The sequence below is a fragment of the Vipera berus genome (assembly GCF_964194415.1).
Source record: "Vipera berus genome assembly, chromosome: 1".
Taxonomy (NCBI): domain Eukaryota; kingdom Metazoa; phylum Chordata; class Lepidosauria; order Squamata; family Viperidae; genus Vipera; species Vipera berus.
Genome location: NC_138202.1, coordinates 24,730,236 through 24,754,744, shown reverse-complemented (window position 1 = coordinate 24,754,744; position 24,509 = coordinate 24,730,236). Strand labels below are relative to the sequence as shown.

The following is a 24,509-nucleotide window of genomic DNA, read 5'->3' as shown; positions in this document are numbered from 1 at the left end:
CTGTGGAGGGGCTCTGCTATTGCAGCCTTATGAGGTAGAAATGTGTGATAGAAGTTTAGGAGACCCAAGAATGCTTGTAGCTCTCCTTTTGATTTGGGCCTAGGAGCCATTTTAATGGCCTTAACTTTAGAATCAGTGGGATGAATGCCATTAGCATCAATTCGGAAAACCAGGAATTCTGTTGAAGAAACCCCAATACTACACTTGTTCTTTTTTAATTTGAGGCCTGCTTTGCGAAGCCTCTGCAAAACAGCCCTGAGATTACTGGCCAACAATTCTGGGGATTCCCCTGCAATAAGAACATCATCAAAATAAGGGCAGATGCCCTGAATACCCTTGAGTGTACGCTCCATGATTCCCTGAATAATACCCAGTGCAACACTGACTCCAAACTGTAAGCATTTAACTTTGAAAGCCCCCCTGTGAGTCACGATCATTTGAGCCGCAGCTGTGGCCTCATCAATTGGCAATTGCTGATAGGCTTGTGCTAAATCAAGTTTAGCAAAAATAGTACCCCCTTGCAAGGAGGCCAAAATATGGTTGACCACTGGGACCCGGTAAGCGTGTTGCTTGAGGGCTTTATTTAGTGTGCATTTATAGTCAGCACAAATGCGAATTTCCCCGTTGGCTTTAAGTGGCATGACTATAGGAGTTTCCCACTCCCCACCTTCCACAGGCTGTAACATGCCCTGTTCCACAAGCTTATCAATTTTGGAATCAATTTTATGTTTTAAGGCAAAGGGGACCCTATGAGGCTTAACCCTGATTGGAACTACATTGGGATCAAGCTTAAATGAGATAGGCGGGCCTGTGTATGTTCCAAGGGTTGAATCAAAAACATCCGCATATTCCTCGCACACTGATGCGAGGTCTGCAGTTTGTGTACGGTTTATGCCAGTAATCTGAATACCTAAGGCATCAAACCAATCGAATCCAATGAGACTCATTCTCTGGCCCCCTAGTACTATTACATCCAGGTGCCCCAAAAACCCTTTAAACTTTACCAACAAAGTGGCTTCTCCCATAACTTTAACATTAGCATTTTGAAAATCTGTTAGGATTATATCTGAGGGTCTTAGTTTGACCCAATTGTTACTGCGCCTACACACGAAGTTAAAAGTGTCTTGAGAAATAATTGAAACTGCGGAGCCAGAGTCCAATTCCATCTTACATGGAACTCCTTGTAGCTCTAACATGAGCTTAAGTTTGGGTTTGAGGAGGTGTCAGGCCCCGGTGCGGCATACGCTTCTACGGCTTCTGAAAAAACCCACACTAACTGTACCCTGGGCCCCAGTACCTCTCCTAGTCAGTTCTTCCGACTGGTGTTTGGGTGTCCGGTCTCTCTGGTGGGCTCTGCAAACCGCTGTGATGTGGCCTGTCCTTCCGCAAGCTCTGCATGTGGCTGATCGAAATCTGCAGTTGGTGTGAAAATGGTTGCCGCCACACCCCTTACATCTCGGTAAGAGAACTGCCTTGTAATTGTCCTCTTGTGGCTGGCTATTGCGGTGTAGCGCGTTGGGTTGCTTTTGGAGTCAGTTGATTTCAGGTTCTTCTTCCTCGGAGAGTTCTTCGGTGCATTTGGCATCCTCACAGTGGACCGTTTCTTCAAACTTTGTTGATTTGGCGGGCTGTACTGTTTGAACGGCGCCCCTGGCAGCTTTGTCAGCCATCACCTCATCTTGTGCTTTAGAAAATGTTAAAGTTGGCCTAGCAAATAGTCTCTGCTGAAGCATTCTGTCCCGTAGGCCGCAGACAAGCCGGTCTTGTAGTTGCTCTTCTAAATTTGAAAATTTGCATAGGTGTGTGGCCTGCCTTAGGCCTGCTATGAACTCCAAAGTTGACTCCCCGGGAAGCTGCACTCTTTGGCTGAAATTGAACCACCAAGCCATTTCAGACATCTTGGGCTGGAAGTGCCCGGTTAGCGTCTTTTTGAGATCTGCGTATGAGACCGCTTCGATTGGTGTCAGTGCGAAAAGGTTCTCGGCTAAATCAAAGGTAGCTGGGCTGCACACGCAGAGTAGCATTGCGGCCTTCAGTCCTTCTTCCATGATCTGATTGGCTCTGAGGTAGTTTTCTACTTGCAATAGATATGATGGCCATTCCTCCAGGTGTTTCACGTCGAATTCTCGCAGTTTGCCAACCTTCGGCATTCTTTCTTGCTGGTTCCTGCGTTCTTCCGGATCCTGCTTCAGGCTCAGGGAATGTGTCCACTGAGCACGAGGTTGCTAGCATATTTGCTAGCCGACCTTGGGGGGGGGAAATGCCTCTTCCCTCCGGTGTGTGCTGCCTTTCCCTCAAAGACTTCAGCTCTTTATTTGGTGAAGTAGGATCCCATCCTACTTCAATTTCCTGACAGAACAATTAATCAGTGGAATGGCTTGCCTCCAGAAATTGTGGGTACTCTTTCACTGGAGATTTTCAAGAAATTGGATAACCATTTCTCTGGAATAGTATAGGGTCTCCTGCTCAAGCAGGGAATAGGACTAGAAGAACTCTGAGGTCCTTCCAACTCTTTTATTCTATATTCTTCATTATTTTGACCATTGAGGACCACTGAAGGCACGTCACAGGTGGGGGCAAGGCCATACATTTTCGGCTCTCTAAGTCGCCACTGTTAAATAGCGGGTTCTTTGGTGCAGGAATGAAGACGCGGAACTGAGTATAGGGTAACTCATTGTTTATTTCGTGCTGGAACTATACTGGGGAAATGGCTGCAACTAGCTGCAATATATAGTCTAGCCCCTAGGCGGCAGCCAATAGATTTGAATCAACCATTGCCGCCTGGAGATAGCCAATTGCAGCACAAGAGACTTGTAGTCTGGGTTACTGGAGAGCCGTTAGCTGCTCCAGCAACCCACATGGTACAGTATTTCACAAGAGCCCAGTACATAACAAAAGTAGTTACTCAACTGGATTGCACTAGATTGCAGTACTTTTGAGAAAATGATGTTTACCATCTAGACTTCCATTTTGCAACTGTGTGGACTAGAAACTTGGTCCACTTCTTAGAAACAGAAGCTCAGTGCAGACTGCTATACATATCCTACTAAGGATATCCTCACAGATATCTCATCTGTATTCACAGCCTCTACAAATCAGTCCCTCATCACGTAGAGGTCTCTGGAATGCCCACCAGACATGTGGGCTGCTGGTTACTATATTGATTCATCACTCTGAAAGCAATTCATAACCCCCAGCTGCCTATTTCCCCTATTTATTGGAAATGATTTGCAATTTGAGAAGAGAGCCAGTGTTGTTTTTCACATGGAATCAGTTTAATTAATCATGCTGTTTGAACAGCTGGGTTGGCCATGTATTTATATTAGAGTTCAGCACCCTGAGAAAACTTGTCAAGCCCAAATCAAAATAATACAACTGGACAATTAATCACACCTCTCCCCTCCCCATTCCTGCCAGTTTAAAAAATTCATTCACACCTCCAAGTCTTGTAAATTAACACTCCCCAGACCGGAGGCTGCCATAACTTACCTCACATAAGATAAAGTGTCCTAAAAATATTAGGCTTTTGACCCAAAGAATGTAACTGCCTTGCTGATTCTATTTGCCAGTAAGGAGGATTTTCAAAATAAGTGCTGCTCAGTATAGGCCAGAAAACCATTTTACCATCCATGCTTAAAATTAGAAATACTTTTGCACCATTAAATTTGTAGGAGGCTACAAAATAGGTTTATCAATTTTCCCCAAATTCGAAGTCCTAGTGTGCGATGTGATAAATAATATGACCCATATTGTTGAAAATTAAGCTAACACAAGATGGCATTAAGGATGTGGAGAGTAGACTAGGTTGAGAAAGAACTTTTTGGAGCACATGCTTTGCTTATAAAAGTTTACATCCCACCCTGCATTTCAGATTAACAATTCTGCCATAGGATCACAATAGTTGCAATTGAAATTAGCACTACAGCTGACAAAATTCAAAGGCACCAGTGCTGACAACCCAATTATCTGGTGGGCACCAGGTTGGGGAACTCTGATTCAGTGCCTCCTGTCATTCTAAGGAGCAAGGACTTTCAAAGATTCTCCAGCCTCATCAGGTTGGAATATTTGGTGTTGTTTAATTGGTTACTGGGTTACACCCATTTAAAGACGCCTAGGGATTATTTTCTGGCCTGGGCGATTCCCTTTTTAACTCTTCTTAGTGTACGATGAACAGTTGTGAGAACTAGGTATGTCTAGTCTAAAGAGAAGGACTAGGGGTGACATGATAGCAGGCTTCCAATATGTTGTGTAGTGAGTTCTTCGCGCAGGAAAGGAGTCGAGGAAAGTGAGTTCCACAAAGCTCATGGTTTATTGCTTGCAGGGTCTGAACTGAGAATTGGGCTGCAGCTTACAGCAATTTATAGCCTGGCCCCTAGGCGGCAGCCAATAGGTTTAAAGCAACCCATTGCCGCCAAGAGCAGCCAATAGCAGCACTGGAGACCTGGAGTCTGGGTTGCTGGAGAGCTGTTAGCTGCTCCAGCTTACCACGTGGTGTTACACTTGAGCCCAATACATAACACAATACTTGAGGGGCTGTTACAGAGAAGAGGGAGTCGACCTATTCTCCATGCACCTGAGGTCAGGGCAAGAATTAAGGGGTGGAAGATTATTAAAGACAGATGCAACCTAGAATTAAGGAGAAATTTCCTGACAGAACAATTAATCAGTGGAATGGCTTGCCTCCAGAAATTGTGGGTACTCTTTCACTGGAGATTTTCAAGAAATTGGATAACCATTCTCTGGAATAGTATAGGGTCTCCTGATCAAGCAGGGAATAGAAGACCTCTGAGGTCCTTCCAACTCTTTTATTCTATATTCTTCATTATTTTGACCATTGAGGACCACTGAAGGCATGTCACAGGTGGGGGCAAGGCCATACATTTTCAGCTCTCTAAGGATAGTGTTAAGACTTTAAAGGTGTGGACTGAAGTCTTTTACCTCAATAATTTGTCACATCCAACATTATTTTTGCTGAAAGAAAAAAAAAGTTCAATCTCCCATCAAAACCTGGTCTTTTTGTTACAAATTATTCAACTTTGCCATGATTTGGAGCTTTTTCTGTGTGCTGAAAAATGGAACTGATTTTGCATCTCTGCTTTAGGAGAAGCAGCTGTTCAGTTGCTACAGTTTCTAGAGAGACTCCAGATAAGATCCACTAGTATTTCCATACTCTCATGGGCCAGGAATGGAAAAAAAATATTAGTATTGTTTGCATTTGAATTATCTAGTTTCTCAGTTTTTAATTGGTAAGCAAATAGAAAGTCTATCATTGTATCTAACTTACACTTTTCAAAATGTGACAATGCAATTTGCCAATTAAAAATAATGGGCATGTGAAAAAGACTGCAGAAAAATGCACAGAATCATGGCATGCACAAGAATGCATTGTATTAGGAAAAGGACAATGATCAAAACATGAACTAAAATTATGCAAATTGGGAAAAACTAAAACAACAATTGGTATATTTAGAGATTTTTTTTTATATTCAAAAATTTATATTCAAACTTTTGGCTTTGATGGAAAAATGAGAAACTGTAAGAAATCACAACTGACATGGTAAGGGAGAGAATCTTATTTGCAACCTTGAGCTGCCATGGAAAATACCATCAATTAATACAAAAAAATTGTTTTGCTAAAACATCCTAAAGAATCTTGTTCTGTTTTCGTTCTCATTTACTACCAGCCTCCTGACAACTTCTAATAACTCGGGGAATCATTTAAAATAGCTATCAATGCAACAGTGAATATGGCTGCTAATAAAAAAAAATATCTAAAATGTTCTTATTTTAGACTGCTGTCATGGTTTTTGCCATATCCAGAAGAAACTCTCTGTATTTGATCTAAAACAATTTAAGAAGAAAGAGTAGAAATAACTTAAAAGGACCTGAAATGAGCGCTTTGGGATCAGGTTTAAATCCTATTCTTTATTTAAGAAGTGGACATGAAAGACCTTTTGAAATTCTCCCCAAATCTACAGGCAGAGAAATTGGATAGATTATCCCAATTGTCTTCAGGGGGAAGGACAATGCTCCAATATTTTGTCATGGGTAGGACTTTCCTCTGCGTGGAGATACTAGCAGCACAGCGAAAAAAGCCCCACAGAGTTTTGTCTCTTTAGAGTTGAAGTATTGGAAGACAGGGAAGCTGGAGAGATAATTGTGCAATAAATGGGAGGAGTCTTCACACATCCCTTGGCCACCCTGTAACAAATTATGTAGAAGACTGTATTCCAGCCATGGGAATTTCACCAACACCCTCTTGTTCTTTGTAAACTTTACACCAATTGCATTTCATCATACTGGTTGAAGTACAAAGAAAACTTTCTCTGCCCAACATTAATTCTACCATCCCATTTCCTGCATTAATCAGCTGATGCATTTGGATAGTTTACAAGCAGGTAAAAGGTAAAGGACTCCTTTGAATCCCAGTTTAGAGTCACATGCATATCGTTTCCTTGGCAACAACATATAAGTAGTTTGGCAAAGCCTTCTTCCAGCTTTTATTTTTTTAATTTCTCAGTCTAGTCTACATCCCTGAGATTTGTCTGCATCCTGTCCAAGAAGGTCTGATTCTGTGTAGCCTTTTGAGATCAACTAAGGTCAGCCAGAAGTAGGACATCAAGGCAATAGCTCTCTTGCACTATTGTGTTGGATTGTTGCTGAACAGTTTAAAATCTTTGAGAAAGCTGTCACATAGGAATTCATCTCTGGTTTTCTTAAAGCTAAAGAAGACAGTGGCCATCACTAAATGCAGTGTCAGAAAAATCTCAGTCAATCCTGAACAGCCCTGCAGAGAACAAAAAGAAGTACCGGTAACCTGTTTATTAAAAAGGTCTAATCCCAGCCTTCCCTTCTAGAAGCTTGTTCCATTTCAAATTCTTGGACCAGAGTAGCTATCTGTGAAAACTTCTATGAGTGTAAGTAGTTCGATGAAGGACAAAGTCTAAAATGAATGGCTGGTAAAATATTCCAAAGCCAAAATGTTCTAACCCTGAAACATCCTTTAACGATTTTAGAAGTGTTCCAATCTCAAAATAAATGGTTCCAACCACCAATTTTAATTCTATTTGAAGCTCAAAACATTCCAGTAAAGTTGGAATGACATCAGAACATTTTCAGTGAGGTCAGAACTCTCTGATTAGAATAGAGCTGGAAGGGACCTTAGAGGTCTTCTAGTCCAGCCCCCTTGCTCAAGCAGAAGAACCTATACCATCTCAGACATGTGACTGTCTAGTCTCTTCTTAAAAACTTCGAGTGATGGAGCGCTCACAATTTCTGGAGGCAAGCTGTTCCACTGGTTAATTGTCCTCACTGTTAGGAAGTTTCTCCTTAATTCCAGGTTGCTTCTCTCTTTGGTCAGTTTCCAACCATTGTTTCTTGTCCTGCCCTCTGGTGCTTTGGAGAATAATTTGACTCCTTCTTCTTTGTGGCAGCCTCTCAAATACTGGAATACTGCTATCATGTCACCCCTATTTCTTCTTTTCTTCAGACTAGCCAAACCCAAGTCCTGCAGCCGTTCTTCATATGTTTTAGTCTGAAAGGCCTTGGATCATCTTAGTTGCTCTTCTCTGAACTTTTTCCAAAGTCTCAACATCTTTTTTGTAATATGGTGATCAAAATTGGTTGCAGTATTCCAGGTGTGGTCTTACTAGGGTTTTATAAAGTGGTACTAATACTTTGCATGATCTTGATTCTATGCCTCTGTTTATACAACTCAGGATTACTTTAGCTTTTTTGGCTGTTGCTGCACACTGTTGGCTGATATTCAAATGATCATCTACTAGATTAGAATGGGATGTTTCTGGGGTTGGACTGTTTTGACCTAAAAACATTTGCATGTCACTATTGAAAACTGGTAATCTGTTTATAATGCATGCACCCACATAAAATAATGTATTCTGCTGGCAAGATGTTTGCAAAACCATTAGAGGTTTTATTTCTGTCCCACATACTGAGAACCTGTGAGCAACTGGAAACTGTCGGAGTTTGGATTAATATAAGAATGCCCATTGAAATCTGCAACTCAGCCCTGAGCCATGGAAGTGGCTGGTGGAATTCATCCTACATCCTGCAATTTTTGCAGATCCCTGAGGTTGTCATGTGATCGTCTGGCCTGAGGGGATCAATCAAAAGGGATCTTGATTTGTGCTTGTCAATTAAATTAGATGCCCCTTCTTTTATTTCCAAGCCAGAGACACTTTTATAGTATAGTAAGACTGAAGTCTCCAGGTGATTATTTGTGCATAAGCAGCACGTCAGACCCATTCCTTAATTTCTTGGTACATATGAGGGCAGCCCCATTTCTTCTGTAGCAGCAACTTTCCATGGGTGATTTTTGAAAAGGACCAGATGTTCCCCCTTTCGCTCTTATTGGCTCTAATCTCCTTTTTATTCTTTGATCCTAACCCCACTTAAAAGAAACTCCATATTTAGGTCCTCTTGGGTGGTCCTCATGGACAGCTTAGCTAATTCCAAACCCTTGTTACCGCTTTCCCAACACACGAGACTGACTGTTCAAGGAGAAAAGTTAACTCTACCTTAGCCTACCAAATCAGTAATTTCTGTTGGGGGTGGGTGGGAAAGCATCCTGACAGCAAGTGCTGATTGATTTTCATATGATTTATTCTTGCAAAGATTTTTCTCCATTTTGCAATTTTAGGTTAAAAAAATAACCATATTTCCTAATAATCACTATAATTATTCAGATATTCATGTAAGAATCATGTTTTGTGAACAGAGTTTTCCCTGGACATTGGTAGTACTTCTTAAATGCCTTTTAACTGCTCAGTTGGCTCCACTTTTTTTTCTTTAGAGATCATACAGAAGAGAAGGGTGCTACTCATTATAGCAATAGCAGTAGCACTTAGACTTATATACCACTTCATAGTGCTTTAGAGCCTCTCTGAGCGGTTTACAAATGTCCGCATATTGCCCCCAACAATCTGGGTTCGCATTTTACTGACCTCAGAAGGATGGAAGCCTGAGTCAACCTTGAGCCCATAAGGATTGAACTCCAGACTGTGGGCAGAACTGGCCTGCAATTCTGCATTATAACCACTGCCCCACCAGGGCTCTTGAATGATAGTCAATAAGATTTTAGTACAACAAAGACATTGCAAAGCTCAGATGAGAAATGGGCAACAATTTCTTTAAGATCAACAATTCTAAAAATATTCATGGAAACATGGGTAGTTTCAGCTCAAGCCTAATATTTTTAAACAGGGTCAAGTTAATTAGACTTGGGGAAGCGATCATTTGGTTTCTTTGTTTGGGTTTCTTTGCTTCTGTTTTAATCCAGCTAAACTTTGAAGATAGCCATTTTTTCCCCCTGAAAATGAATGACAAACTGGCAAATAAGGTTTAAAGAACCGTCTGGGGTGCATTTTGAATCTCAAAGGCTGCGGTGCTTAAAAAAGGGATACTTTGTTTTTCAAATACGTAGCTGGTTTCCCTTTCCACTGCATAAAAAGCCCACCCCTGATATGCCCCTGAAAAAGAAACCCTTCACATCTCAGCCATAGGCAAAGGGTTCAGAAAAAGCTGCAAACATCTTAAAAAGTGGAGGTGACCACATTTAAAGCAGGGAAATTTGGGTTCATCCACCATTGCTTCTGATCTCAGTATCTTCTGGCAGCTCCAACCGCTCATGATTATGATGGCCACCAGGATCTTCTTTAAAAAGAACACTCCAAAAGGGTTGGTTTGCATAAAATTAGCACATGAGAGATGTTATGAGTTAGAAGCAACTAGAAATACGTCTAACATTAATGGAGAAGATTGACCAAAAGATCATGCTTGGATTGCTGCTTATTCTGCAGTGTAACTGCAACTGCAAGGCTCTCCTTTTTAACTGTTGTTATTACATTTGTATGGCTGCCCATCTCACTATCCAAAGCAACTCTGGTTGGCCTACTATAAAATCATAAATATAACAATATTAAAATTAACAGGATTAGGTAAAAAAAAATCATCAAGAACAAGAATGACATGGTGGCATCTTCCCTATTAGTCCATGAGCAACCTCCAATACAAAGTCTCCTCACCAGGACCCCAAGACAACCAGCAGAGCCAGATTTTAATTCCCTTCTGGAAGGCCAAATGGGACAGGGTTGACCTCACCTCTGGCTGCAAGATGTTCCAAAGAACAGGCCCCACAGCAGAAGAGGCTCTTCTCCTGGACCTCACCAGCTGAAACTCCTTGACCCCATCTGCCAGATTGAATGGGCTGGGTCAGTCCCATTGGGGCAAGATAGTTCCTCAGATTCCATGCCATGCCATGGTTCCATGCCATGAAGGGCTTTAAAAGTAATAACCAATACCTTGGATTTCGAAGCAAACCAGCGACCAGTGCACCTTGAGCAACCGTGGTGTTACATGAGCCACCCTAAGAGCATCCAAAATTGTCCACAATGCTTTATTCTGTACCAGTTGGAGCTTTGGAATACTCTTCATATCTACTGTCAACAGATAAGGCAATTTTGGACAGGACATGTCTCTAAACAGAACATGTTATTCTCTTACCAGAAAGGAACATGGGAATCCTACCCTAGTCCCAGTAGCAGATGTGCCATCAAATCCAGGATCTTTTTGGTTTCTCTTTATTATTTCTACCAATCTCACAAGAGCAACGAAAGAAGCAGAAGTTGTAGGTCCAGCCTCCCAACTGGCCTACCACTATTTCCTTTGAGGCAGTAGCAGGCAGGAATTGCTTGGACATGAGAGGTTCCTTGGGCATGTGGCTACTTTTGGTGGTTTATGCTATTCTCTCCCAGTGTGGTGCATAGATAAATCAAAGTGTCTTTAAAAATACTATAGAATGATCCCTACATGAGTTTGAGTTGGGAGCTGGCGATCATTTGACTTGCAGCCTGCAGTCTGACATAGCTATTATTTTTAGGCATCCTTCAAACTCCGTATCACATTAGCAGACCCTTCTGTTTCTTTCTTCCATTTATTTACAAAGAATATTCATATTCTGTAAATCCCTGGATATTTTCTCCCTTGATTATTTTGGCACAGCATGCTTAGAAGATATTTGCTTTGTTTTATAGCGAGCTCTTCTTTTCCCTGGAAAGGGAGAGCGCTAGCAAAAACAAAGGATGGCTGGAGTATTTGTTAATACAAGTCTATTCTCCTCAAATATTTATACGGATTCATATGAAGAAGATTAAATGCTTGCAGAATTCAACATACACACATATGCACACACACAGGCATATGCTTGACTCAGAAGGGGGGCTCTTGAGAATTGCCTTAGCAAATGTGTTGAATTTGAACAAAAAAGGGGGAGGGAGCAGAGAGAAAGAAGAGAAAGCAACTTCTGGCCTTTGGTGAACTTGCTTTGTGTTGTGGACGCCAAAAATTTCATTTCAGCATGACCTTAGAAGAATAGTGATACTTTTAGCATTTCCTGGTATTTGGAAGGAAGGAATGTTTTTATTTGAATGCAGATGTCATTTGGTTTATATGAAGGATTTGGTAACATGTCTATGCCAGTTCTACACTTATCCCAAATTTCCTGCGATGGAGGGAGAACATATGTTAGGTCTCCTTGTTTGCTGGGTGGGGGGCTGGGGGGAAGGAAAGGGGGAGGGGAGAGAAAGATTCAGTCCTCCAGAAGCCTCTACTCTAAACATTGTGACTTTGTACAATTTACAAAATGTTTCATCTCCATTAAACAATAAACCCCTTGACCCCCTGGCTCAGTTTCAAGATTTTGCTATTTGAGAAGGTACTTGTATAATAGATGGGGAGTATAAATGGAAGGGTTGAAAGGTTACGGAAAACTGTTTAATTATTTCTCTGCTGTATAAGCTGCAATACAGTGGTGTTACATGCCTGCCTACCCCGTCTCTCTCTCCCCTTCAGCATTATTCCTCCTCCTCCTCCTCCTCCTCCTCCTCCTCCTCCTCCTCCTCCTCCTCCTCCTCCTCCTCCTCCTCCTCGGATGAGGAGGAGGAAGGAATCCATCCAGCAAAAGCGGAAAGCAGGTTGCTTACCAAAGCTTCCAGCTGTGTTTATGGACAAATAGTCTTTCCATACTCTTCAGAATCTTTGAGTTCCCCTGGGCCTTCTACCCCCTGCCAGGGGAGAATCTGTGCCAATCCTAAGGCATCTGTTCTGTCAAAAGAAAGAAAAAGAAAAATCTTTGATTTGCTACCCGGTGGTAGCTCTCACTTGCTTCCCAGCTGCAGCGTACTGTGGTTTGTTCCTGGTTTTTTGGTTTCTTGTTTTAGGAAACCCTTGGCTGAGTTTTGCTTGTCTGTTACCAAGGATGCTTTGCCCTCATCCTAATGGCAACAGGAGCATCTTCTCTTCCTTTCTGTTAGAGAAGAGGAGGGAAATGCTTTATTTCAAAGGGAAACGATCCATTCTTGTGGTCTGGTTCTTTGGAATTCTCTTGGGCAGTGGCTCTCAACCAGAGGTAGAAGTATCTCAGTAGGACTCAGGTAATTTAGCTGGAATAGAGAAGAGGTCATTGAAATCTTAACTTACTCTGAAACAGGGGTATCCTACTTTGGCAACTTTAAGATTTGTGGACTTCAGCTCCCAGAATTTTCAATCAATCGTCCACCGAAGGAGACGATTTCAAGTTGATGCCAGTTCCTTCAACCAATCAACAGGATCAAGGTACATCAGAAATGTCTTCAACTGTAACAGATGGGCTGAGAAATGGTTATGTAGAAGGAATCTAAGAAAGAGGTGGACATATTTACAATCAATTTGTTTTAATTATCATTTAGAGCATGCTGGCTGGGGAATTCTGGAAGTTGAAGTCCAGGAGTCTTAAGCTTGCCAAAGTGGGACACTCCTGCTCTAAGTGATCCTTTTAATTGGTTGAAGGACCCAGCATCAATTAATCTCTTTTGATGGAAGATATGAATCCTCTCAATACAGAAATTCAATATAAGCATCCATAAATATTGGAATCTTAAAAAGGCCAATAAAGTGCCATTACTGGCAATCTCTTAACTTTAGAAGAATATGGACACTTGTCTGTGCAGTTATTTAAAGTGCCGATGTTTTACTGAAGAATATCAAAACTCAGTAGGAAAGGACTTCTCATGCCTCTGACTTTTGGAAAGCCCTCAAAGCCATCTGAAAGGAAAGTCAAGAGTCACATTTGGGTTTGTAATTCAATCTTAAATGATTATGAAATTTGGGGAAATGGGTGTTTATGACACCTGCTGGGTTCAGCTTCCCCTTCCTGCAGGGAGAGGACATCAGAGGAATAAGTTGTAGCTTAAATTGTATGACCCCTCTTTGACCCATGACAAACCCATTCAGGACAATTCAAGTCAGAAGAAAGTGGATGGGCTTCCAGTTGTTTGTTGAACTGGAGAAGGAAAAGGCTCCCTTTATGACTTTCAAGCACTCTCTGTCTCTCTCTCTCTCCCCTCCCTTTCTCTCCCTCATGCTTCACATTTCACTTTAGAGAAAGGGTGGGGGTGGGTGGGTAAAAAGCCAAAACGATTTAGAAACCACAGGTGATGTGATCTGTTAAAAAGAAAAAAAAACAACAACCTAGATTATGATTCCTGGTTGTCTGAAGCAGATGGCAAAGCCATCAGGCAGCTTCCCTGTAGGTGGAAACATTTTGCTGAAGCCATTACCACTTCCCAGGGGTCTTACTACCTGTCCTGAACGTGTGCAAATCATTTTTCTTGCTGTGGGCTAATACTGAGAAATAGCAGGAGGGAGATAAGCTGTATACCAGCAACAGGCGAATGAAGAAAATAACGTGGCCCTGCCAGCACGGAGATATGCTGAAGTGTGGCTTGTGGGTGTGGGAGGTGAGAGCCACAGTATCGCCCACCCTACTTTCCACCTCAGGGAGGAAGAACTGGGGAAGGAAGACAGAGGACAAATGGGAGAGGAAAAGCGGATCTAAAGTGGGGTCCTGAAAAGGGTGATCCAGATGGTCACTCCCACTTATTTTTCTCTCAAGTTTAGTCTTCTTGGGGGTGGGGGGAAAGTAGCAATTTCTGGAAAGTTGAATATCTTCCATTTGAACAGGCCTCCATTGCAGTATGTCCATTAAATAAGGAAAAGTCAGAGAAGGGCTGAAGATGAATGGTTTAAGTTAGGAATGTGTACATCTGTCCAAAGGGGATCTCTGTGAATGCAAATTCACTTATTATACCATGCGGTCAGTTTTCTGCAAGTTATTAAAATGAAATAAAATCTGTCAGTTTTTACACAGAACTTTCTCTAAGAAAATTCCATTTCCTACAAAACTCTCCTAATATATTCTGCTTTTAACAGTTATCCCGATATGATTTATTTTCATATGCCACTTTCTGCTCACAAACACAACTCCTGGGAATCTATGGTTTTGGTCTGCAGCATTCCACAATATATTCATCATATACTTAATGTATTAATGTCATCTTGGCTAAGAAAGAAGGAATATCTTATTGGCAGATTACAATCAGGCAGATTTTGATCTAAAATCTATGTCAGATTTCTTTTATCTCCCTGGGCAAAATAAATTCTTTGCATTTAAAAGGTCCTACCTACTGATGGGCTTCCCAAAGCTCTCTGGGTTTCAATTTTCACTGTAAACAGACAGACACTGGGTTCAATAAGCATTATGTCTGATCCAGCAGTATGCTTATTTTGTTATGTCTTAGACTCATCCCATAGTATGTCCAATTTACTGGAATGACCAGTTGTGGGAACTAGGTATGCATTAAGAAACTATAGTTGAAGAAATATATGACAGCATTCTTCAAGTTGTGAGGTCCTTGGTGCTCTCTGAGCTTGGTTGTTTTCTTGAAGACATTTCATTGCCCAACTTGATAACATCATCAGTGCTAGAAGGGAGTGGGGTTTGTATGTGGCTTGCCCTGTCAGTGTACGTGGGAGTGTTCTTGTTGGTTCCTACCATGGTTCCCTGAAAATAAGACCTATCCCAAAAATAAACCCTAGCTTGATTTTTAGGTGTGTGCCTAATATAACCCTTACCCCCCAAATAAGCCCTAGTTAAGAGCCTGCACAGCTGACTACCCACCCATTCCGTCTGGTTGTTCCCGGTGCCACCGCCACGAGGTGAGGTGAGGCAGGTAGGGGATGGAGTGGAGCTGCCCATGCACTCAGCTCCTGCTTACCTCAGGGCCCCCGCAGCCAGGCCTCCCATGCTCCAACACCTGCCTCACTGCACAGACAGGTCTCCCATGTCCTGTCCAGCAGGAGCCCACATGGCCACTGCTGGTCCACTTCTCCGGCTGCTCACTGCTGCTCATGTGTGTCACCCCAAACTTCGTTTCACCGGCAGAGGCCTTCAGAAAAGGCCTCTGCAGCCAAGAACAGAGCCCTGGGTTGACATGCACCTCGCCCCCTGGCCTCCGTTTCACCGGCAGAGGCCTTCAGGAAAGGCCTCTGCTGGTGAAACGGAGCCCAGAGGGCAACATGTGCATCAACCTGGGGCTCCATTCTCAGTTGCAGAGGACTTTCCTAAAGGCCTCTGCCAGTGAAGCAGAGGCTGGGGGTGACACGTGTGAGCAGTGGTGAGTGGCTGCAGAAGAAGTGGGCCAATGGCAGCCACCTGGGCTCCTGCTGGACGGGGCTGTTGGTGCCTCCACCATGAGGCAAGACAGTGGAAAAAATAAGACATCTCCCGAAAATAAGTCCTAATGCCTCTTTTGGAGGCAAAAATAAAATAAAATAAAAATAAGACCAGGTCTTATTTTCGGGGAAACACGGTAAGATTACATTGTTGTTTACTGTTTGTTTGTCTGAGTTGGTGGTTCTTTGATTGAAGTATGGTTTACTGCTTGATTGTTGGTCTGCTGTTAACCTGGGTGTTGATTGCTGGAGAGGAAGTGTTTGGGTCTTTTAGTTTTGCTAGGTCATACTGAACTAGCATAAATCTCTTTTCTGTGTTTTGGAATTGCCCTTTATCTAATATTATATCCAGAGTGCAGTTGACAATTTGGCATCATCTCTCCAATGTTCTAGCTTTTCTTCTTGTTGCTGAATTGTGCATAGAGATTTGAGCACACACCACTTGAAAACACCCACTTGCATCTTTCCTATCCTTCTGCATTGTTATTTCACATGTTCATTGATAATCACTGCAAAAAGCAATCTTACTGCAATTCTGTGGTTCTTTATCAGTAGGCAGACATTCACTTGTTCATTGGTCAAATAGGAAGTTGGTTTTCCAGTTATTATTAAACTACAACACATATCATCTCCAAGTATTGGCTATACTGCCTAAATCTGATATGGGCTCAATTTCAACCATAGACAGAGAATATATTGCCCAGGATGAATCTTCCCCAAAACAGGTTCACTCAAGACTGACTTTTAACCCAGCTTTCCGTTCTCTCCATTTGGAGAGACAAATTTGCATGCCGAAACAACAAGACACAAAGATAGTTTCTTCCCTGATGCCATCACTCTGCTGAACACCTAACTCCCACTGCAATGTCTTATGCCCAAAGATACAGTATTTACCCATGTAGTTGGGTTGTATTGCTATTATCCTTGTCATCTTGTCATCTTTCTCACCTCTCATCTTTCTGCTACCTTTTCCTATTGGTATATTATGATTTATCAATTGTTGTTTGTATCTTATAATTTCTGATTGTATCTTATGATTTATGAACTATGACTTATCACTTTGTTGCTTGTATGTACACTGAGAGTTTATGCACCAGAGACAAATTCCTTGTGTGTCGAATCATACTTGGCCAATAAAGAATTCTATTCTATTCTATTTATACTTTTTTGCACTGTTTTCCCCCATCATTAGGCACACTGACAAAATGAACAAATAGAATTTTGGTTTGATGGTAAACTAAGCATCTAGATTCTTTCTGTCTCTGGGGCTTTAAGCAATGCACTTTTGCAGGTGCATACTGGTAACACAGAAGAAAAATCTGGATTCAGTCATAAAAGGGAAACATACAAATTAGGTTCCTTCCAATGTGCATGGTTATAAACAGGGGAAGGGAAAATATCTAAATCCTTTTCAAAATATCGTTTAAGAGGACTGAGGGACTAAAAACTGGCCTAATCCAACAAACCATATTACATCTTGACAAGTTCTGCTTCACACAGTATGCTAAGACTATGTTTGGGTTCCCACAGAACCACAGCCTAGGCCAGGAGTAGGCAACCTTGGCTCTTTTATGACTCGTGGACTTCAACTCCCAGAATTCCTGAGCCAGGCTAGCTCAGGAATTCTGGGAGTTGAAGTCCATGAGTCATAAAAGAGCCAAGGTTGCCTACCCCTGGCCTAGGCTAACATGTTGTCTGATGCCTGTGCATTTTTCTTTCTAACTTTGCTTGAATGGGAAACTCTTTAAGATAAAGAACATTTCAAAGTAAGCTTTATAGAAGTGTCACGACAGGGGCTCTTGTGAGTCATTCTGTCCGTTTTTTGAAGCTTTATAGGGGTCTGTTAAATATCTTCTCAAACTCTCCCCCCCCACTCCCAGTGCCTTCACATTTCCAAAGGTTTTCGGAAATCCGATTACAAAGCTTTTTGTGTTTGCTATCTGGAAGAAGCATCTTGTTGTCCTTAGGACAAAACACCACATTCTGAGGGTTATATTTTCGCCAAATATTTCTGAGCACAGCGCAAGTGTAATGGTGCGCTACAAATAAGAAACAAATGTGCACGTATTTTGCAAAAAGAGAGCGGGGGAGGCCGGGTGGTGGAAGAAAGCAACGCAGAAGGCTCTCCACTTGTGATTTTTAGGAGGGAAGGGGGAGGACAACGACACACACACATCTGCCATTTCTCTGGGCTTTTTCCTGCCTGGCTGAGATGCAGAAATGATCAATAGGGAAACGGTTCTGGACAGAGTACACACACTGTGTTCCTTCTTGCACATCACGCCGCCTTCCTGAGGAGATGGTCTGCATTTGCTCCTCCATCTCTCTCCCAACTCTGGCTCAGAGGCCTGTTTCCAATGACACACTTGCCATGGGCGTTGCGACGGCCCCGCACAAAGACTTGCTCGAACTGGATTTTGTATTTACGAGAACGAGATGTAACTACGCCTCTCCTCTCCCAGAAGTTTGGAAAGGAACAGCTGGATTCTGGCACCTTCTGCTGTGACAAGGACTGTTTCAAACAAAGAGCTGGATCCGGGGTGGGTATGCAGAGAAAGGAGCACCGGGCTGCAAAATGCAAACCAGCTCACAGTAAATGGACTTAGCAGCCTCAGCTGGGCTTATTTTAGAACCCGCCTTGGCAATGGGGGAACGGGGGGAGGGTTGGTTAAAAAGAGAGTGATCTCAACATGAGGATCCTATTATTAATATGCTTATTACTCAGACTCCTAAAATGGATGAAGCAGCGTTCTTTTATGCTGCATAGAGGTTCTATTCTCCCAGGGCATGCTCTACCCCATGTGATGTCATGCAAGGCAGACATCTGGGCCTGTGGGGAGTCCTCTTGAACATGTGTATGTTGCTGTGTGGATGTGTGCACATTTATCTCCCCCACATTAAGAGAAATTTGATTTCAACATGAGAAAAAAATGTACAACCTATATGGACAGACTGATGGTATTACAAGTCTGTAACTCCTGGGCAACACATCAAAGTGACATCATAAAATGTTCAATAATATCCTATGAATGAAGGCGAATATATGTGTCCCTGGGATAATCCCGGTGACTGAACCAGATTGGATCCTGCAATAACATCCTAGTTGCTCTACGTAAAAATGCAAGCCATAGAGGAATTATGAAATCGTTGGGCTTTTAGAGGGGCAAATAATCTTTGATGAAGTTGTGGGGAGGGGTAGATGTTTCCTGTTACTGAAAAGAGGGCAGCAATGAAGTGGTGGGCAAGTGGTAAGAGCTAGAGAATTGAGAGAGTGGAGTAAGAAATAAGTTCTCCTTTCAAGAAGAACTGCAAAGATTCAAGTCAGAAATATTCCTCCATCCATTCAGTTTTTGGAATGGAATATAATAGTTCAAGCTATTAGAAAGACCACGTTCCCTAATCTTAGTTTTATAAATGAATGGTAGGAGCTTCTGCCACCTGCAAGATGCATCATTACCCAGCTTGAGGAGTGACAAAGTTGAGGACGGCACTTCCATTGCTGCTTTGCCTATTACCCAATTTCATGGGAAGGACACGGGAAGAGATTTTTTGTAAGGAACAAGGGACCATCCAGAGGTAACATTTTTCTAATTCTGGGAGTAGCTTGAGAATTTTAATTTTTCCTAATGCTTTTCTGGGATGCTCAGGAAACAATAAGCCAGTCCAAAGGGAATGCCTTTCTCTAGTCTTGTACTGTAAAATCACCCCTGCTATGCACGTACAGAATATAGAATTAACAGAGTTGGAATGGATCTTGGAGGTTTTCTAATCCAACCCTACAGGAAACCTTGCACCATTTCAGACAAATGGTAGTCCAATCTCTTCTTAAAAACCTCCAGTGTTGGAGTGCCCACAACTTCTGGAGGCAATTGTTCTCATTGTCAGGAATTTTTTTCCTTATTCTAGGTTGCTTCTCGCCTTGATTAGTTTCCATCCATTGCTTCTTTTCCTGCCTTCAGATGCTTTGGAGAATAGCTTGACCCCCTCTTCTTTGTGGCAGCCCCTTAGATATTAGAACATCATGTCACCCTCTAGTCGTTCTTTTCATTAAACTAGACATACCCAATTCCTGCAACCATTCTTCATATGTTTAGCCTCCTGAACCCTAATCATCTTTGTTGCTCTTCTCTGCACTCTTTCTGGAGTCTCTATACTTTTTTCTGTTGCTTTACTAACCTATACACCAAAACTTCTTAAGAGGCTGGGGAAATACAAAGTTCCCAAAAGAGATGCACACCATTTCTCTGAAGTAATCAGTGCAAGTCAGACTTGCTTACAATGCCCCTTCCTTCCCAGTAGAGGGCACTAACTCCCATGGTCCTTATCTCTCAACAGCTGGTCAAAGAGCTCCTCACACAGGTTGGAACAGATTAATCATCTGTCATCTTATTTTACTTTGGACACAATACACGAAAATCTAGCTCTGGAGAAGGCTTTAATGCTGGGAAAGGTGGAAGGAAAGATAAGAAGAGGACAACCAACAGCAAGGTAGATGGATTCAGTTGCAGTGGTGATGAGGGACTTGAAAGACCAGACTAGGGATAGAACATTGTGGAGAAAATGTGGAGTTGACAACAACTTGATAGCATGTAATCAGTCAGTCAGTCAACTGGAGCAATAAACAAGCCCAGCTTTGAAGATATACAGCCTATTTATGAAACTGACCTTCATCCCATAACTCTTTGAGATTCTGGCATCTGCCTACATTGAAAACATAATCTAATGGAGTGTTCTTACTTGATCTCATACAAAAGGATATGGATGTGCCTAAGTCACCAAGCACCTGAAGTAAGTGCCTGATTTATATATTGATCAGGAAACTTATCCTTTTCTCCCTATATTAAATGCTCTGGCTGTGTTTCATAAGGTGTTTTCCAAGGAGGCCAATCAAGTGAGCAGAGCTGGCTATTGTGCATTAAGAACATGAAATCTCCTTCTGTATAGATACTTTAAATCTCACCTCTTCACTGCATACTTTCAAAGTCATCTTCACTGTATTTGAAGTTTATTTCATTTTTAGGAAACAATGTTTCAAAAGGGGCTGAATAATCTGTATAAATTATGCACATGTAATTTGTGAAATTCTAGTTAAACTGGAGTTCAAAAGAGAGGGGAGATAAGACAGTGTAAATAGGGACGCAGACCATACTCCCCTCCTGCCAAATACCTCTATTTGTCCATCATCCTGCCTTGCAAAGGCATTAAATATCCCAACACATTCATACTATTCTTTCCAAATCAGCATGAAAAGTATTTCAAAGTGTATCGATTTTCAAGATATATTTATTTTGTCAGCCCCCCCCCCTCAATGTGCTGCCTGTTTGTTATTGTTCTGGCAATCTTTGGCAAGTTCTCCATTTTTGTTGTAAATAATCTGTGTTTAATTTGCGAGTCCTTTAAGACTCCTGTGAAGCTTATCTTAGGTCATTTTCCCAGGAGCAACTTATAGCATCTTTTAGAGCAGTGATGGCGAACCTTTTAGAGACCGAGTGCCAAAACCGCAACCCAAAACCCACTTATTTATCGCAAAGTGCCAGGGCCGCATCAGTATGGTGGTGCCCGGACAGGGGGAGGGAAGCGTCTCTGAGTGCCCCTTTGGCACGCAAAAACCAGGGGTGCAAAAATGGGCCACTGTGGTGCAAGGCACAAAAATGGCCGCTGCCACACCACAGGGTGAAGATACAAGGCGCTGCACCATGCAAGAACAGGGCAGGGCTAGTCAGTATCATGCAGGCACTAGCCCCACCCCATTTGCAGCCCCTCCCTTTTCTTCCAGTCCACCAATCGACAATGGTTGGTGACCTCTGCTCTATCACCTCTACTTGAGCTCGCTAATCGGCCACTTCGCCTCCTTTGTGCTGGATGGGGCTCCTGCTCCGGTTGGCGGTGGCAACCTGATGGACCTGCTGCTGATGGCAGTGGCATGCGTGCCAACAGAGAGGGCTCTGAGTGCCGCCTCTGGCACGTGTGCCATAGGTTTGCCACCACCGTTTTAGAGCAAGTCACTCCAAACTTAGAAACTTTAACACTTGTGGACTTCAACACCCATAATTTCCCAGCTGGCTCAGGAATTGTGGGAGTTGAACTGCACAGGCCGACCCCTGCTTTAAAATATTCTCACCTCTTTGTGCCAATGCCCTGAAACTTGAATTATTGTGATACATTTTTCCTTATAATATATGAATATGAGCATGAATCAAATTAAATCTTACCTAAAATTACAGATCAGCATAGCAGAATATGGATTTTTCTCATAACATGTTCTTCATAGCAGAATTGCAATTTTCATTTATGTGATTTTGTGTTAAAATCCACAGTAAGTTTATTTCTCCCATATTTCTTTGCTGTATTTGTTTCAGGAATACTCACCCTTGAAAGCCTATTCTGATGTACTAAGGTTGAGGGGAGACAAGGGATATGTAGGCCCCAGGAAAAGTACTCCTCTTTATATCATCCAAATAGTTTACCTCTAATCTTTACAGCTGCCCTGCTTTTATCTTGCCATCTCAATTTGTTCATTGTATTATTATCCCAAGCCTTCTCTTATCTGTGTACAAAATAAAACTCCACTGGATCAGGGTGTAGGGGTAAAGAAATCAGGCTAGAAACTGGGAGACTGTGAGTTCTAGCTCTGCCTTAGACACAAAGCCAGGACCTTGGACCTGTCATTGTATCTCAGCCCTAGTAATAAGAGGAGAATAACAAACCACTCCCCCCCAAATAATAATATTAATAAAAAAATGCTAGGATAACTGCAAGGACTTGTCCAGGCAGTCACCAGGAGTCAAGATTGACTTGAAGGCATCAAAAAATAAAAATAAAAATCAGGATGAACAATCAGGAGTCTCATGAAGCTTCAGCCTAATTTCAAAACTCCAGTCCTGGGAGGGAACCTTGAGGGTGTCAGAAAAAATGGGATGTGAGAGAGAATGAATATTCCTACCCACTTTTTGGTTTGGCTGCCCCACTTTTTGCTTTGCACTTTTACCTGTGCATTATGCCACCCTCAACAGATTACTTGAACAGGAAAAAAAATCTGAGTGACAGAATGACTAAGATTCAGATGAGCATGTACACCTTTTTCCTGTTACGGCCCTGATCTCTACCTTCTTTTGATTCTGTTTTGGATCCTTGATTTCCAAAGGAGCTGAATGTTTTTATTGCAGAATATGTACATATTGCAATTTTAAAACTGTAGGACCAAAAGTAGAGGAAGAAGCATGCAGGTAAGAGAAGATGATGGGGGACATAGTCCAGCAACACAACTGAACAGCTCCAGCTTGAAAAAAAGGCTGTTGTCAGCATTTAACTATCAAAACAATTCGGTCCCTCCACTACTGTAACAAGATTTAGCCATTGATTTTCAGCTGCAACACACCCAGGGACCCAGGTGGTTGAAATGCACCTGCTTGCAGCTCAGATCCTTGCTTAGCAATCTTTTCCACCTGCCGAAAGAGGGAGAGTGGGAATAGCATAGCATACCAGCCACAAATGCTTCTGTGCAAGTTCTTCAGTGTGTTAACCCCTGCACAGCGTTTTCCTGTCTCCACCTGCTGGCTAGTTAGACATATTACATGCACCACCTGAGCTCAAAAGCCTACCCACTTTGGGTAGCTTCTTCGCATGAGGCATCCCTGCCAAAACTCTGTTATTATTCTTGTTTCTTTAAAAGGTTTCTATTGTTGCATAAGAATTCTGGGAGATTCAAAACTAAGTTCACTTCTGGCTTTTGTCTTTTACATAAGTAAAGGCTTAATCTGATTCAAGAGTTGTATTTGGATTTTTTTTCCCCATAACGTAATGGTTTTTTTGTTTGGGGATAGTGTTTTCTTAAATTACCAGTTATCTAGAGAGGCCTTCATGGCATACGGCCTGGCTCTCCGAGAAACTGCCTATCTTCAGTCATTTCTGCCTGGTTGTTAACAAACATTCAACTTGCAGGAATAACATGGAGGAAGAGGAGGAGGAGGAGGAGATACATTTGGACAGTTTGTGTCCCTGGTCCCCTCAATTGAACATTTTCATCCTGAGGGGACAAGGAAGTGTGTCTTCTCTGTCATAGTCCCTGTCCTTTGGAATAGCATCTTCCCAGAGATACATATGGGACCCCCCCTCTAAGGTTTTTGGAAGGCTCTAAAGATCTGCCTCTCTTTCCCTGGTCTGGGGTTAATCTCTTTCTGGAGCTGCCATTACGTTTTTGATAGCTATGACTGTGTTTTTGTCTGTGCTATTGTGTCATGCTGCTATATTTATAACTGTTTTAATTATATATTTGGATATGTTGTGAGCCACCCAGAGACTACGCAAATAAAGCAAATACCCTGTTGCTGGTTCCTAAGCTGGCCCATTAGAAGGGTTTGCTTTTTTTGTATCTCACTAAAGGTCGGGCTTGCTCTAGCTAAAGGCCTGTATCATCTCAGCCTCCTCAGTGAATTAATGGGCTTCACCACCTGGCCCTCATCATCTGCCAAACAGCTTTTCTGGGATGGTGTTGCAATATCAGGATTGGAAATGAGCTCTGCACGCTTTCCCAGCGAACAGTGCCCTGGGATGTTTTCACAATTTTAGGTCCTGAACTTTTAGCATGTGGGCATTGCACAATGCCTAGCATCTGCACGGCTTTATTTTCCAGCTGGCAAAATCCTCTACAAAGCAGGCCCAGAAAATTATTGTAGATTCCTCTGAAAATGGTTAGCAAAATGCTCTTGGCCACCTCAGCAATTTGATCCTAGATCTAATGAGAAATTAGTCTAAGCTGTTAATATTTCTGCCTCGCTGAATTAGCCAAAATCACCCCTGGAGGCTGGGGCTGTTCAGCTGTTGTTGTTCTGGTCAGGATTACTTCACACTGGATAAATGGAAGATGATTGTCACCCCTATCAGCTTGAATGGGGAAAGAGTACATGCAATTCTAGTCTGTGTTATTTTGGTACATGGCAAAA

The 24,509-nt window shown here is 42.3% G+C and overlaps 1 protein-coding gene across 1 annotated transcript in view; it reads left to right on the top strand.

Annotated features, from left to right (window-relative positions):
• Positions 1-15,072: 15,072 nt before the first annotated feature.
• The window catches only part of LOC308664242 (maestro heat-like repeat-containing protein family member 2B), a gene marked incomplete at both ends in the record, with an annotated part of 123,735 nt that continues 114,298 nt past the window's right edge, over positions 15,073-24,509 (top strand). The window contains one exon of the mRNA XM_081321282.1: positions 15,073-15,490. Coding sequence (XP_081177408.1) covers positions 15,073-15,490 — 418 coding nt within the window. The remainder of the gene's footprint in view (positions 15,491-24,509) is intronic.